This window comes from Seriola lalandi, unplaced genomic scaffold (assembly GCF_002814215.2).
Source record: "Seriola lalandi dorsalis isolate HSWRI2012SDOR001 ecotype SW California unplaced genomic scaffold, Sedor1 jcf7180002054672, whole genome shotgun sequence".
Classification (NCBI taxonomy): Eukaryota; Metazoa; Chordata; class Actinopteri; order Carangiformes; family Carangidae; genus Seriola; species Seriola lalandi.
The window spans coordinates 1335294-1353221 of NW_019525225.1; the positions used below are offsets into that span (position 1 = coordinate 1335294).

The 17928-nt window shown below is 38.7% G+C and overlaps 1 protein-coding gene across 2 annotated transcripts in view; it reads right to left on the reverse strand.

Annotated features, from left to right (window-relative positions):
- Window positions 1-17928, reverse strand: part of nrxn2a (neurexin 2a) — an 89460-nt gene that overhangs the window by 38805 nt on the left and 32727 nt on the right. For both annotated transcript variants that reach the window (XM_023421430.2, XM_087178010.1), the window contains 5 exons: window positions 16882-17001; window positions 16413-16794; window positions 15157-15347; window positions 14552-14725; window positions 13515-13634 (listed from right to left, as the gene is read on the reverse strand). In XM_023421430.2, coding sequence (XP_023277198.1) covers window positions 13515-13634; window positions 14552-14725; window positions 15157-15347; window positions 16413-16794; window positions 16882-17001 — 987 coding nt within the window. The remainder of the gene's footprint in view (window positions 1-13514; window positions 13635-14551; window positions 14726-15156; window positions 15348-16412; window positions 16795-16881; window positions 17002-17928) is intronic.

Sequence of the window (17928 nt, forward strand, 5' to 3'; positions counted from 1 at the left end):
ACCCCACCCGGGAGCCAGCAGAGACTTGTATTCATCTGAGGCTCAGCTGCTGCGTGGCCTGGGTGTCAAGTGAAACCCACCATGTTCCCATGCAGAGTGCTGCACAGAGGGACAGTCAGAGCGGGATGGGGACTGTCCACTTGCTAATCAAACCTTGCATAATGTTAGCGCCAAAACTGGACAGCGCCCGAGAGAGGCTTTGGGGACTATCATCCTGGAGAATGAACAGAGGGCCCTAACTGCCACTGTGAAACAATTTTTACTTTATCTTGTATCTCTATACACCCACAGTACTCATTGTGTGCAGAAGCACCGAGACTCTTGGCAAGCCTCTGACCCCACTTTTACACCATTTATTGCTGTAATTATATGTGCTCTTGGTTACTTCACCTGCAGGCATATTATGATTGCTGTAACTTCTTTGCTTAGTGATGAAGCAATTTTGAAAAAGCAGTCTTTCAATAAATAGCCTTTGTATGATTATTATTTTAAAATATCCTCTTTAACAAATTGCCTCTTATTATAAAAAGAAACTCTCCTCTCTGATACAAATGGATCCAGTATGCATACGATACTCCATTCAAGCTGCAGATGCAGTCTTCTGACTAGCTCTTATCTTTGTTATTATGGAGTCTAAAACTGCCTATAGCTGTTTAAATCAGCCATCACACCAAGGCTATTTCAGGCTGATATACAGCCTTCCTGGTTGGTCTTTTGAGAGAATCTTTCAGTTTTATTGTTTGCTTATGACGCTGCTATAGAGACTCTCCCCTCAGTCTACCTCTGGCACACAGTGAGATAAAGCTGGGACGATATATTTATGTGTATTCTTTTTTTTCTTTCTTTTATTCCTTGGTGAGGGAAAACCCTGAACTTCCTTGGGATTTTTGTTCCAACAATTCAAATGAAGTACTTGTGTATTTGTTCTATATAAATTTTCACCCAGCCATGCCCTTATGCATGGATGCATCGTTGGATGAATGGACAAGGATATAGAGAGACATATAGATAGGTGGATGGATATATACTACAAACAGTATATCACAATGATGAAAATGGTTTACCAAACTATGTAGACTAACCAAGACTTTCTGTAACTGTGTCATGAAACAGTAATCAAGTTCTACATTATTAATTCACATAATCTCAGCTAGGAAATAGTGGAAATTGCTTTCCAACCAGAAGCACATCTTTTCTGGGGCATCTCTGAGCCGGTAGCCTAAATCGCCAAGCCTTGTTATGAACTTGCTGTTGCTTGCATTTTTTTAAATTACAAAATTAATTTGAAAGACTGAGAGCTTCTTCACTTTTTTTATGCAAATCCAACCCAAGTTGCGGCACTTGAGGTGTATGCTGCAAAGTCAACATTGTTTCTTCTTATTTAACACATACTTACAATTACTTAGAAGTTTCATAAACATCTCTACAGCCGCCTAGAGAAGAAAGTAAGTATCAAATTCATTCTTATATTATAATTTGATTATAATTATTGTTCATGATAATCATAGTACTCCTCTCCCTGCAAGCCATTTAAATCACAATAGCACAAATGTGTTAATCCATTTGGGGAGATGTGTTTAATTGCATAAGCGCTACCAGGTAACTGTCACATCTCTACGAAAAAGTAGGTCTTTTTTGCCTGAATGTAGTTATTCCAATAACTAGTCAGTAAAAAAAAGAAATCTTCCTATATTTACCTGATTAATAGAATCTGGAAACCCATAATGATAATAAAAAATAATGACTCTTAATGGATGGACTTGAATCGTGCTTGTAGTGTCAGGATTTATTAGATAAATACACAGCCACTGATGTTAAATCGCAAACTCTAACTGTAGAAAGACCTTCAACCAAACAGCTCATCATACGATACACAGAGAGCTGAGAAATGGTTGTTGTTGTGGATTAGGTGAATTCTGGAGGTCAATATGATTAATATTTACTGTAGGCTCAGCAATACTTCTAATAAATTCTCCAATCATAATATATTTTGCCGTGCAGACATCTGACACAGACATCATTTCACTCTACTGTATAAATTCCCACACAGTTATTATCACACACATACTAGAATAGGATGCTTATAAAAACCGTCAGAACTCATAAAAGGTATTAAAGTACAACTTACATGGTAAATAAGAACGGTCAGCCTGATGTTGTGGAACTCACAAAATGGCTGCAGAGTGATGTTGAATTGTATCCCATAACGTCCAGACTTAGACAATGTAACTGTGGTGGACAGAGTGTTTGGATATTTTCTCCTAACTCTGTTAGTCAGTGTGACATTGGCAGGAGATTGAACTCCCTCTCCAGCAGTCAGTGTTTGCAATGTGAGTCATAAGAGACCATGACTAATCATCAAATAACCTGTCGCATATCTGAGTGAAACTGGCAGTGTGGCTTGTATTTTCCAATCTGTTAAACATAGCTTAGCACAACCCGTGTCTGTTTGCATTCTAATGAGCTATCAGCAAGCATTAAATTATCCTGATATGTGACACTTTACCCAAAGGTTGCAATAGGTCAGGGGAGCACTGTCTAGTGCCTTTAAATAATGAGCAGGTTTATTTGTGAAGAACGAAATACTGATTGCTGATGATGTAAATTCTTGAGGCTAATGAAACCATTAGGGCACTGGGTACTTTTCCAATCTTAATCCTGAAAATAGTCTACAGCTAAACTAGCTGCTCTGCCAGTCTGAAATGTTCATTGTAATGAAAATCAAACTGTTACATAGAAGTATTGGACAAACAACATGTATGTCTGCACCAACTTAAATAGCAATTTTTATATTGCTATATTTCAGTACAGACCAAAGCGGTGGACTGATAAACATTTCTGAAAAAAAACAAAAAAAAAACATGCATTATATGATCTAAGCTAATGGCTAGTATATTACTAATAAGTGAAACTCAACAATAATAAGAAGACTCTTAATTAGGGAAAAAAGACATGACTATGATGTGAAAAACACATAAATCTCGAGTGACTGCATTATTAACTTCACCTTGCTCTAAGTTAATGTGCTGTGAAATATTAAAAGTGGATCTTTGCAACTGGTTAACTGGCTACAACTAAGCAAACACAAACCGAAACAACAAATGGACTACAAAAGGATAAATCTGGGCATTTTATGTGTAGAAATGTGACTGTATGGAGGAACAGTGTTTCTGCCATGCTTAAAGATCCATCCAATATAATATCCTGTGAATCAACACCCCTGTTTTCAGCTATCACCTGCTTTTAACAGATCAGCAACCTGCAAATATTTGCTGCACATTGCTTTAACCCCAGATAGGTAAAAAAAAATCTTGGATCTTTGTATCTTGGATACAGTCATCTTGCTGCACACTACAGGAAGTGATGTAACATTACACTTATGTGCGTTGTTGCCCCTTTTGAGCCTGGTCAAAGGTGCACCTTGATTAAAACCTGGTGATGACAGTAGCAATGGTGCATTTTAGATGTAAATGTATTGTGGTAGGTAACATTTAAGTATGTTATAGTAACATGTGCCTCATATTTCTGAATATTGCATTAACCAGGGGGACTGCTAAATCCATTCAGTCAAAGTCTTCTGTTTACAATAGCCGAGAACATTACTATCAAGACAATACACATCAGTGCGGAGGCGGAAGATGATTACACAGTGGTGTTCAAACTGTGAGCAACTTCGTAAGTGCTCTCTTAGTAACATATGGCATGAAAGGCTGTGATTGAATCTTTGTAGTAGTGTCACGCACGTTTTAAACAGGGAAATCATGTATTTCCTGTACCCTGAGGTCAGACGTCAGCGGAGCTAAAAGTAGGAACTGAAACTAGATGACTTTGGCATCCTGTTGAATCTGTTAGCATTTGGAATCTGACCATAGTTACCACAATTGCTTCAGCAGAGGGAAAAGTGCAAATGCCACAGAGTAAAGCTGGTGGAAATCTCTGCACCTTAGAAGTACATACATAGAAAGTTTGAACTTTCACATGTAAAAAAAAAAAAAAAAACCCTCTACTACTACCATTACTATTTCTGCTATTACAACAACAACTACTACTACTACTACAACTCAACCGTGCCATCATAGAACAGCAGGCTTTGAGATAATGAAGTTTACAGGCAATGTACCCTAAGTCAAATACATTTCAATCTCTCCCCGATGTATACTGTGATGCGAACTGAATATTCTAAAGGAATATAAAACTCTAGAAAAAAAAGAATTTGATGTGGCATTGATTTAATTTAATATCTTATTGCTATTTATGATTTTTTGTTTATTCCCAAACTGTGAAAGTTCGAGTGGCAGTGATTACCAAACTACTCATTTTGCTCTTACCAACTAAAACTCATTACATGAACTCACACAGAGGAAGGAAACAAATTAAATTTGCAACAAGGTTTAGCCATGGCCCTTTTTTCAGACAAATTTCCCTGGTTGCTTATCTGTATGGCAAATGAACAGACATCAGGTTACATGGTCTAAATGCAAAACTAGTTTTGCCAAATTACGTCTCTTGGTTTGAGTTTCCACTCTGTATTTCATTTAATCAAGTAATGATTGTATAATTTAGTCACCTTTCATTTCTTTTAATGCCATCCTCTGACATTTGGATGTCAGGAATTCTTATTAGTATGAGATCTAATTTATTGTCTTTTCTGTGTCTCTGTGTCTGTCTTTGAACAGTTAGCACATCTATGTGCTGTTAAATAGGAAGCAAGATATATCAGTAATCCCTTCCTCTATTTTTGCATGTTACTATGGCTATTCATCAAAATAATTGGGTCATGTGGACTCAAATCTGTGGTGGAATCATCAGTATCATCATTTCTTGATACACACAACTACATTAATTTCTTAACAGCTTAATAAACAGTATGAGTCAGTGTGTTAATGTCACTATGAGTCAGTCAACACAGTGTCCTGTCAAACATTTCTGAATGGACTGAAAAATGAATCTGGACTGTTTACCCTGCTCTGAAAACTCATACCACCATGATAGACAGTAACAGGAATTTACAGATTAGTGATTAAGTTAGTGTTCTTGGTATCTGAACAGTAACTTTTATGACATAATACTCCCCTTTAGAGAAAACTCTTAACACACAAGACAACAAAGATGTTTTTAATGTGAGAAACTGCAAGGACAGAAAAACACAAATAAGCCAAATGTGGCATTATTCCCTCAGGTGCTTGACTTCCCCTCACATTTATGTAAATGTCAAAAGATTTCCACTCATGCCTAAAAGGCTAAAAAGCTGTAAAAATGCTGTGAGTGGTTAGACATTGACCTGTGGTGTGTTTCACTGGAGGATGAATTTGCAAGATTTTTATTTTGGCAAAAAAATTGAAAAATTAAAGCATTCCTTCCTGTAAGTCATAGGTTAACCTTTATAACCCTGTAAGCTCTGCCAGTCACTTTCACAATGCTCAAGCTTTCCTATCGCCATAATGGAGCTGTGGGGAGCTGCGCCAGCAGTCTTGGACTCAGGGTATTCATATTACTCACACAGAACAGAGATTTGGCAGAGATGATCATTTATGGGGATACAGTGTCTCTCTATTTTGAACAAAGCTGACAAAGCCAGGCTGCTAACGGTGATGGAAAAATCCAAAGATCTAACTTCATGTCTGGAAAATTGTACTTGTTCTTTGGATAAATTAATTATACATGTTTACTTGAATAGAAAATCAGTTTGTCATCATGACTAATCCATCCATAAAGCTCAGGCACATCCCAGCACACAGTGCACCTGGACGGTCTACCACAAGTTGTAATATGGATTTTCATGCCTCTTTAGTACAGAAATCTCATCAAGCACATTAACCCAGATAAATTGCCAAAAATCTGCTAGAAGAAAAACAGAGGCATGTATGAGAATGGATGAATCAGCATTATCTCCAGATTTCAGGATTTGAATTTCGAGCTAACCTATAAAATAAATATGTGGGCCCAAAATGAGCCACATTCATTTACAGTTACAGGTGCAGCCATGTTCACTGAAATCATGCAGATGAATCAGAGACAATTTTATGACGATTTATGAAAGGAAACGAACCTGGATGGTATCCACTACTGTAACCGGTCTGAAAGGGCATGATGTGAACTAAGGCTGCCACCATATCAGATTTTCACGACACAATTACAAAGAATTCACAGTAATGATATTATTGCCCTATTGAAGATTTGTTTTATTTATGTTTTCCTTAGTTGACTGTGTGTTTTGTCTCTTTTTTGGCAAATGCATTAGACTCAAATACGAGTGTAGTGAGGTGGTGAGAGTATCTGTAATCACCTGTAGTGAAAAGGCAACCAGGTGAACTGATAAACAAAAGATCTGCCATCACGATATCAATCTTTCATTTTTTTTAATTAGGAGATAAGGAAAGGCCTGTGATCCAAGAATGTCTTTGAAACATGCACAGGAATTCAGGACCAACTAATGCATATCTGCAACCAGTGGACACAAAATATTTCAGTTGACCTCAGGAGGTCTTATGGAGGACACAGACATGTTACAAACAGACAATGCAGTTACCTCAGAGCGGGTGTTAAAAGGGTGAACTGGGCCATCAACGATAAAACCCAGCACAAGGAACAAAGTAGACATTTGCCCCGGGGAAGTTAAGACCCTTTAATAATAATAACAACTCTACCTAGACTGCATTATGTGGTTGATGATTCAATACTATATGCAGCAGGTAGAAGTAGGATGTTGTTTAATGGTGGGCGGGATATCATTATGTGATATTAAGCAAGCAGGAGACAGAGCTCAGTCAGGACTTGGACTTGACTGCCTCAAGGTAATTGTAGAGAATCAATAGAAAGTTAAACCCTGTTTCATGATAAACGCCGGCATGCGTGGAGTGTAGTCAAATATATAAGGTTCAAGGAGCAATATAATGCTCAGTTTATTGTAATAGGTCTCTTTTGCTTTATGTAAGTTTTTTTTTTCTATCGCTACATCGCTGAGGTTTGCATTAACAGCAGTTTAATTACCAGTCTAGAAGAAACGTTAATTCCTTTACTTACAAAAGAGCTGTCTCCAGTGGTAACTCCTCTACTTCTATTTCTATCACCTCTTTTCTTCCCCTGAAGTTAACATGCTAACCAGCTACCCCCGGCCCCGACCTATCTCGTCCTGTAATACTACTTTAGTTAGTGAGTCACTGTAACATCCAGTCTGCCCTCAGTTCAGCATGAGAGGATGGGGAAGTAGTCCGAGCGTATTCTAACCTCTTGTCTTGTAAACGCAACGATGCCTGAACCTCTTGGCAAGCGGCCATCACTATCACCACCACCACCCACAAGAGGCCACGATCGGTGGCAGAGAAAACTCACGTATTGCACCTTTAATGGTAACAACTCTTTATCAAAAATAGTTAAATTGATGTGAAATATACCATATATATATATATATATATATATATATATAAATATACACACACACATATATATACACACACATATATATATATATATATATATATATACACACACACACATGTATATACACACACATATATATATATATATATATATATATATATATATATATCCTTTCATCTGTTTACATTAAGTCTGCAAAGTCAGTTGCATCTAAGGGATTTAAGACAACAAGGGTATGAAGCAGTCTGTTTACACAACTAACATGTACATAAGAGCAATGCTTGTTCAAACTTCGATCTGTTGAATCTGTCGGTCTCAAAATGAGTAACATCTCATAAAATGCACACAGGCAAAGAGGCAAGGCAAAGAGGTCGTGTTAAATTTAAGATGCTATATTGCCATACTGTACTTTGGTAACATTTCAATTCAAGTCCAGCCATTTATCATTTATAATCAGTATATGAATACGTAATAAATGGTTTGTAACAGGCTATAATGTAGCTGTAAGCAAACATAAGGACATCATTAAGTGTTTATCAATATACAGGATTTGTTGACAATTCCAACCTCTCCCTTCACAATATGAGGTCATACTTTATTATATCATTACAACTGTGTGCTACTTTATTGTCATTCATTATTTGTTTCTACAGCTGCTCCTTATATAGAAGTTACATTCGTTACAAATATAATTATACAAATACTTATATCTGCTTCATTATATACGTTATAGTTTATTATACCTTGTATTAAATGTCTGTATATTGATTATACATTACAAATGGTTCAGAGCACAAGTCTCTTGAGGACATATCTGCCTGATCCAAGCTTCTCCAGTCCAGACCATTTACTTTTTATGGTTCGGACTCAGAAGTGTCTCACAAGTCTATTTCGGGTAGGTCACCATGTTATGAACAGCAATATGTTTTCTTGAGCCTCGGTCCCGGGGCACGAGATTAAGTCTGAACCTCTATCCTGGATTATCCTTGTGGCCTTTGGGACACAGTCATAATCATGAATGACTCCACCTGATATGAAGGTCAAAGGCAATAGGGATTGGATTGAGCACTTCTCATACTACTTTTGTCATACTTTATAGTACAACAGATTAAATTCCCAGTTTTCCACACTGTACACATACACGTGTTGTACATACAGCTCTACACAAACGTTCCCAAAAATAACATCAATTAAACAATTAAATTACTTTTAAAAGTTTTCTCATATTTATAATTGAGTGTAGAAATCTCACTCACAGTTTGCTTCATCTGACATCTATACTCTGCATTCAGATTCACATAAAGCCTCTATGTCCTACAGTTAGAATCCTTTGATAATTACAACTTCTGCTGGATAATTCAAACCTCAGCCAGCTCTTTTGAGGAAATGGAAAACCATTATAGCTTTGACACAAATAAAATTAAGGCTAGATGCAGCGCTTGCTAACTGGCATATGAAATAGGAAAGGAAGACAGCTGTTGTCTGTGCAATGTTACTGTACCTTGCCTGCGCGCCTGGGGGCTACAGGCTCAAGTCTGCCTTTCTTCCATGGGAATTAAACAATTCAAAGGGAAACGTAGACTTACAAATTTATGGCCAAGGTGGGTTGCACTGTGCAGATAGCTGAACACTGCTGGCACTGTGGTTACATAAAGCCATGTCAGGTGGAACATCATGTGTTTGTCAAATGTGCGGGGTGCATATTGAATGTGGGCTCACATGGTTGGGGTGGGCGTGGGAGGACACAGAACATGTCATGATTAGAGAAGACGGAAGAACAGTTTCATTTGGCTAAAATCACTCGCCCATCTTACCTTTTGCATTTGTCACAATGGCTGTTTTTTTTTTTTCTTTTTTTAATGGGCTCAACAGTATTCTAGTGAAATGTGAAAATGTAAATGAACAGTAACGGTTTTTGCTTTAAATTGGCACTCGTTCAAAATATATACATAGTTATACAGATACACTAATATGCACATTTGCAGGCACATACAGAGACACACACAAACACACACAAGCTGGTAATGAATATACCAAAACCATCATCTATAACTGCAGAGGTTAACCAATAATTACGCTCTCCATATGTTTACAGGAAGACGCGCTGAAAATTGAACATGGAACATCATTATATATCTCAGTGACTTCAGTGGTGAAAAAATGACCTAGAGGTAATTAGCACAGATGTCTGTATAGCATACTTGGTAAATTGCTTTCTGCATATAATTATAAATGTACTGATGCACAAACCAAGTAAGGGATGTTCGTTTTTTAAGAAGCTTCTTCCACACTGTTTATTATGAGGTTATAGTTTTGAACGATAGTCTGACGGTCCAAAATCAGTTAAGCACTCCACTCCTCTTTCTTTTTAATGCTGGTTACTGGGGGTATGCGCCTTCTGGAGTGGTACACAGATGTGGAAGAAGACAAAGGTGGGAGGGGTGGATTATTTGTGAGGCTTTTGTGCTGGTGATATAAACAAAGCAGCAGATTGTGGCATGGATGAGACCGGCTTTACCAGCTAATATCGATGGTTACAAACCCCTTGTCCTGCCCACTTATTTGTTTATGTTTTCACATTATTGTCAAATGTTTTCCATTTGATGATGGCTCAATGTGAAGCATGAGACCTGTTATTTCCTCTGAGTTGGACTGATGTATTGGTGTGACCTTTGATGTTGGCCAGCCATGCCATTTACCGTGATTGAGAGTCCTCCCTGAACACAACTAGATGAAAACTCAAAATGCTCCAATGACTTGTATTTTTCTTGAAAATGTAATTTATGTTGTCAATTGTTCAATAATAGCCTTGTAAATGCATGAATATATCCTTTGGTTCCCCCTGTAACTGCGCAGGTGGCAATCACGCTGTTTTAAAGCACTGGTTTAGTGCGGCCCTGTAATCTTAAGGCGTATTAATATTAGGTACAGTCACCTCGCACCGTGCAGAGTACGAATGCTCTCCCCCTCCACTCTGCTGCCGCCCGGCTTTCATTTTAGTAACGTTATTCCATACCTGAGTACCCCTGTATATCTACACACTCCCGTTACAGTAGGTGGCGGTATGCACCAAGTTGGCTCACGAAAGGCAAAATTGAAGAAGAGTACGCTTGCCACAGTAGTTTTCACACCTGATGCGAACTGCGCCCGAGCGCACATGAACTGTAATCCAGATCAACTTTTCAAGTGGCCCTGTCCATGGATCAACAAACCGTGCAGTGAACGGTGTTGACATTAATCAAATGAACTGGACTGGGTCAAGTGTTCTCGGATCGGGGCCAAGGTCCTTGACGTGAAATGTGTGACTTTCACGGCCTTTTACAATTATAGGAATAAATGTCAGGAGGAAATAGAGAGTGAACACAGAGAATTTTTGAGGGTATAAAAATAAAAGATTTTAAATATTTGCTGATGGCAGCTCCTGTCCAAACATTTGGTATTTAATACATATAGGCATATTGACTAAACCAATACTGATGCGTCACTGAAACCGACAAGGTCTGTAGCCTATTCAGTATCCGTCAAAAAGCCCAGACAAATATTGCTGTAAATACATTTATATCTGAAGCACTTGTGTTGGGAAGGTTTAGCCTCAGGCAGCCATTTGAAATTCTCTCTCAGATGATGTGATGTGCATCAGACTGTCTGCAGTTAGAGAAAATATAAAATTCAAAGTGAAATTCCAAGATGGTTTCCATAAGATGCTGGGAAAGTGTTTATATGATGTGGCCTTTGAATGCATAATTGGGGTTGAACAACTGTATACCAACATATAATCTCCCTCAGCGGGATTCTTTATCAAGCTTAATAAAGATCAACATGTTTTTTCTTTTTTCTTTTGCTTTCACAGCTGACAACAACAGTGGAAATAGCCACGAGGAGCATCAAGAAAAAAAAAAAAAAAAACCTCACTGTTAGTGATAAAACAGGTGAACAGGAAAAGTCAATTTTAAGAGATACTGAAGTGAAGAAAAAGTCAATACACTCAATACAAGTCATCCAGTCATAGGAAAAAGCTAAAAAAGGAAATGCTTTTTTTTCTTTTCTTTTCTTTTTTTTTTTTATACTTGCCTCCACAAATGACCCTTTTATATGATGAAGATCCAATGTGTTGCACTGGAACAATAATAAAGACCAACATGTTGATTTGTAATTCTACAGTCCCAATGCTAAGTTTTTCACAGACTGAATTGCATTCTTTCCTTTCTGAAATGCAGCTAACGTTAGTAACTTTATTAGTAACATATGAATAAAAAGACAGAAGTGTAAGCTCGGGCAGCTCTCCTGTCTATCCACTATGTTGCCCTCCTGGTCACGTAGAGAGCAGCTTGACAACCTTGACAGTGCAGGATGTGCAGTATAGAGGACAAGTTAAATCAATAAACTACAGCAGCAAGCTGATTGTGTAAGTCTGTAACAATGACAGCAAGCAAATGGTGGAGGAAAGCGGCTTTCTGATATCAGGATAAGTAGATAACTGCTAGTAAGTGAGTGTTGTACATCTACTCCAGAGAGTATTTTATTTAGTGTCTTTACTTCCTGGATTCTGTAGGTCATCACCAATGATGAGAACGCTTATACTGTACAGTATATCTTCTTCCTGTAAACATGACTTTTTCTTCCTGTTATTATCATAACAGAGTGTAAGAGCGTAACGTCCTTTCCTCTTTTAAAACAATACTGCAAAACGGCACATTTCAATAATGATTACCACAAAGGCACAATTCATGCAGTTATTCTAAATGACTCTGCAGCAAATGAAGCTTAACTTGCCATGACCACCAGACCAATAAGCTGAATGTTAATCTCTTGCCATTATAAGTGTGAAAAGCTTCTGGTAAAAGTTGGGGTCTATTATTTTGGACATAGAGGGCTCTTTACAGTGGAAGCAGCAGTCAGACAAGAGGTTTTGAAATGTGGTGCTATCAATGTGCCATGTGCAATTAGTGTGCAATCCCTCCCTCCAGTTAGTAATACAGTCATCACCATGTATTCAAATGCATTTATTAAATAGTAAATTTCAGTGTTTGAAGATGTAAGGCCAAGAAATGGAGACATGTTTCTCTTCACGTTCCTTCTTTTTGAGTGTAAGATAATTTTAAGGAATAAACAGAGAGTAACAGTGTCACCCAAACTGTGAAAATTATGGTTGCTGGAATAGAAAAGCCTTATTTTCGACAAGGACTATTTTAGCAGTGTTTTAAAAGCTTTACCCAATGACTACAAATCATTTGGCATCACTGTTTTCTGTATTTTCCAAAGAGTCTTCTACCTTTGAGGCAGCAAATGGTTTCAATTCATTTGCATATAGTATGAAAATGAGCAATCAATCACAGTAAATATCATCTGTCCTCTGACTGTTGTCTCAGTTGTGTCACTTTTGTGTGGTTGTGTAGTTGTAAGAGCAGATTGATGTTGAAAGTTTGCAGCTTGTTTAAGCAAAAACAATCAAAACACGTTAAGCCAACAGATGACTACAGATTTTTTTTGTGAAATACCAGATACTGTCACTTCTTTGGAGCTCTAAAATCCTTCAAAGGAAGTATCCAAGAGGAAACAAATCTACTCTTTGTAAGAAAGGTCACAAGTTGAGATTTCATTATTATTATTATTATTATTAATAATAATAATATTATTATTATTATTAATTTTATGGCTCCACAAGCCAGAAGGGTTGGGAATCACTGAGTTAAAATAGCTAAAAAATGTATCACTCTGAAGATAAAAGCAAGGCTCTTTCTCTTTGTCTTTTCTTGAGCAGGTCAAATTTGGGGTTTTGCGTTTCCCTCAACAGACAGACTGGCCAACCAGTTACCACCAGGCCACCCTGACGCCCACTGTTAGTGGCTCTGAAAGGCCACAATTTTAATGTAATCTGGAAAGACATCTGTCATGACGCATCGTTACATCCTTAAAACCAACACAACAAGTCTCACTGAATGTTCTATTTAAGGGAATTGATATTTTATAGATATTTTTCAATTGGTGATCGCTTACTCAATAGCGGGATCTGATCGTTATCATCCTTTACCTTGTGGTGACCAGTATTTGATTAAAAACGGTTAAAAACGAGTTAAAACAAGTCCACTTTCCCCACCATTCCACCCATTCAGGCGTAACACATCTGTACTTACGGTCACTGCAGAACGGCCCCCCGTAGGTGGTCATGGTGCAGTCACAGGAGAAGCCCTCCCACAGCTGCAGACACACTCCTTGGTGTTGGCAGGAGTCCTCTGTGCAGGTGGTGCTGGGACCTGCAGAGTGTTGACAGCAGATGTACCAGGTGCCTTCTCTCCATTTCATAATCATTAATCTTCACTATAATCATTAATCTTCACTACTATCCAAATGGAATAGTGAACGCAATGGTGACTAAAGATGTTAATGTTTTCAGAGAAAATATATATGCAATGAGATTTTATCACTTTTATACATATTATATGTATATGTATGTATATATATTTTAGTCTCACAATAAGTCAGATTGGCTGATTCACTGCCAATGCTGTCACTGTAAATAAGAACTTGTCATAATAGTATTGACTAGTAAAATAAAGGTTAAATAAATACACACAAATTAACACTCTCAAAAGCAATAAGAATATTCTATTCATTTTGGAGACCCGACTCTGGGGCCACAATCATTTCCTAATAATCACCGATCATCTCCTCACCGATAAGTCACACCGCCGTAAAAATGACTTTGCTCGTTCATGTTAAAAAGGGGAAGACGCCTTTTGATTTGGGAGACTCCATGACCTTTACCAAAGTGTCACCCTCAGGCTAAACTTTGGGTACACTTATGTAACAATTCTGTCATAATCAGTGCAATGTTTCTTGTTAAAGTAATGGCTACCTGGGGAGATGATTAAGCTTTGGCAGAACGCTGTGCTCTATTGAGATTTTTCTTGTTTGATTAGAACTCAAAAAAGCAGCTGGATTTCTTGACTGCAGAGTCATATTATTACATGTTCATGTGTATAATCAGAACTAATAAAACCACAAATTGTGTTCAGTGGCCAATCGTGTTAGAGTATTAAAAAAAAAGCTGTTTAATAGCATAACGAATATGGTGTAATTAGTTTTTAGTGAGCAGCGACTCTTCATCTCTAACCTGACAGTAGGAAATCTGACTGTAGGAATGATACGCAGGTGTTTCATATTTCCTCACCTCCACAGCCGCGCTCCACGTCTCCCACCTTGTAGAGGGCATCTGCCAGCAGGTCAGGGAGTCTTCCATTCAAGTCCACAGATGCTAGACAGCCCTTGTATCCTTCCCGGGATGCTATTAATCTGGGCAGGCTGCTGTACATGCTCTTCCCTAGACCACCAATGTACAGCTCCCCTGTAAGGAACAGGAGTTGGTTTAGAAAAAATAATTTCCCCATCAAGAGTTCATGTTGGTGCATGTTCTAAATGAATACAGTCAATATTACGCAAATATGAGCATTTACCCTCAGTGGCCACTTTATTACTTTATAGTCATAGAAGTGTTATTTTAATGATGTGTTTTAGCACTGACGTCTTTGTTAATGGTGGTGTTGTAGCAGACTGCGTTACATTAAGAGGTGTTTCCACTATTCTGTACTCCTCATCAGTGTTGGGGAGTAACTAGTCACTCGTAACAGAATTACATAATCAAATTACAAAACAAATGTAATTGTAATCTGTTACAGCTACTGAGAAAAAACAAAAATAGGAAAGCAAATCTCAACAACACAGCAAGTAGTCACTGTCACTTCTGGTAAGATACTTTTGATTGAGCAGATCAGATACCTTTTAAATCCAGGTTGCGGGCTCCATTGGTGTGTTGGGTGACAGTGCGGGAATCAATCTTAAGGATGTGCATATTGTTGTTGTCGCGGGAGATCACCACGTTGTGCCACTGGTTGTCATTGAGGGGTTTGTCAGAGTTTCCCTTCATTAGTGACGGCCCGTTTCCCAAGTCAAAAACATAATGAATGTACCTGCGGGACAGGACGACGCAGATGAACACGCTCAGTATTTATTTTTTTACTTAGTATTGACTTTCCACATGAGATATTTACAAAGTGGAATCACAAGGTTTAGGTGATTAAATAATTCAAACCCATTGTGTGAAGATGTGTGGGGTTGTCATGTGTTTACAGTATCTTTCAAATGATTCTGATGACATGCATGGTGGTGCAGCTGTGCACTGGTGTCTGCCAGTCTTGTTTCATGATATTACCACGGAGACAGTACAAAGTCAGAGATTTTCAAGTGCTTTGTTGTTGTTCAAATAAATAAACAGTGAATCAGTGTAAATACCCACGGTAAGGCTTTAGGCATAGCACCACAATATTAAATTTGATCAGCAGACACTGAGCGTGCACTGTCAAAAACTAAATCGTCTCTGAATCAAAGTTAAGCAACATCCATGACAAAGCTGCTACACTTCACAGATAATACTGAGCAGCCAGAAAACTCTGACAGGAGTGTTGGAAGCCATTTTTTTCGTCTGTGTTGTCTGTGAGAGCTTGAGCTGCAGGCTCCGGAGCCGAACAAGGCCTGCTGCTGCTGCTGCCTAATTACTGGTGGAGTGTCTGTGCAGGGTTTGACAGTGGGACGCTACGATTCTTGCTTTGCTTGCTCTGTTTTGACAAATTTTTTATGCTATTCTCTCTGTAAAATTTTTTGTTTTTACATGAATAAAACATTTGTGACTGAGTCAAGTTGCCAAATGTGCTTGAGTAGGTCTGAGTGTGAGAATGACACTTGTTCACTGGTAACAGCAGCTATTGTTTTTGCACTCGTGCTTCAACTCTCTGCTTCTCTCCCTTTAACAAAATAATTTATGATGAGCAAATGTTTTTAAAGCTATTTAGTGTCTCTCCTCAGCGCTTCAGGCTGATGGACTAAAGATGTGAATCATGATAAGGTAATTTTTAGTCAAAAAAATAAAACCTATTCATTCATTCTATAAATAGTTTGTTCTCTTTCCAAATAGCTTCCTCTCTCTTCCCGCAGCCCAGGCCTAAATACACAGTATGAACTAACACCCCAGCACTTACCCTTTTACCAGCTCCACCACGATGAAGTCACTACCATCCCCAGAGTTGTAAAGAATCAGGCCGTCGGTACTGGTGGTCTTGAACTGGAAAAAAAGGTGCATGGAGGCGTAGGCCTGTAAAGTAGAGAAGGCCAAGTAGCTGGCTTGAGTTATAAAAGTTACAGGATTGGCCACAATGTGCCTCATGCCAAATCGAGCATTGAGCTCGCAGTACGAGATGTCTCCGTTCTTGCACTGGTCCAGATACAGCATCCCATTGAAGGAGAGAGATTGCAAATGGCCGATGAAGTTGGAAGGCATCACAGAGATGAAACGCCGCTCTGTCATGATCCCCGTCTCAATGTTGTTGAACTCCAGGCGGGTGTGGGCGCCCGTCATCAGGCCTGCGGAGGAAAAACACACAGCTTGAATTGCAAATACCTCTCAATATCTGTCCCTTTGCCACTACAGCTCCTTCAGCCCTCATGTACCTTCCACGGTCACATTGTCCACAGAGAGTTGCAAGTTCTTCCCACGCCGCACCACCTTAACTGTATGCCACTCATTGTCATTCAGCTTCTCACCTACCAGGAGTATCTCTGGTCCCTTGCCTAAGAGAAAAAAAGCATCAAGTGATAATCATACCAAATCAGTTCAGTATACTTTTTCCACACGGAGCTCTCAACATGAGAAGCACTCTCTCCTCAGGGTGGATACATTCATTTGCTTTCAGATTCACTCACACAAACATACAGCGCTCGACGTTTACCTGCAGCCAATAATTTGCATTCACTAAATACACACTTAAAGGAGAAATGAGAGAAATAAATGACAGTAGTAGCTCCTGTTCTCAGAGACCAAATATGTAAAAATGAATTCTGGACTGAAATACCATGACGCATTCTGCTCTTTATAGTGGCATTTGATTGATGTCTGCTGAGGAATTATGTTAGGTATTATCTAAAGGCTCGGCTCAAACGCGCAGCTTTAAGTTTCAGCATTTCTGCACTATCCTCTGCCTTTTCGCTGGTTTCAAAATAGGTCACAGTGCAGAAGCTTGCCACTGCAGCACCGTCATCCCGAATCAGTGCCTATGCAACAGGCCGACACGGCAGTTCAAAGGAGTTCTGACATCGCTTGGGAAACTAATTGGCCATGCCTAAGCTGACTGCGCCTTTAGGGGTTTGTCTGTCTAATTGAGCTCAGGGTGCAGGAGAATTACAGGGGACGTACAGAGGGCAATAAATGGAAAACATCAACGGGTTTCCGAGCACATCACTGTTTCATCCTCGGGGAAATAATACTGCGACTGGAGACTTTGTCCAGGTCTGCATATCAAGTGTCTTTACAGGGCACCGCATGATACCCCCATCCACCTGCTGAATATCGACTATGCAACGCCAGACAGATCAATCCCATCAAATCCTGCTCCCTTTATATTTGATGGATTTACTTGGATAATGAGAAACAAGCCTCTTGCTGGTATCATGTCCAGAATAAAAAAAAAAAAAACCAAAAAACCTAATGTTTTCCTTTTA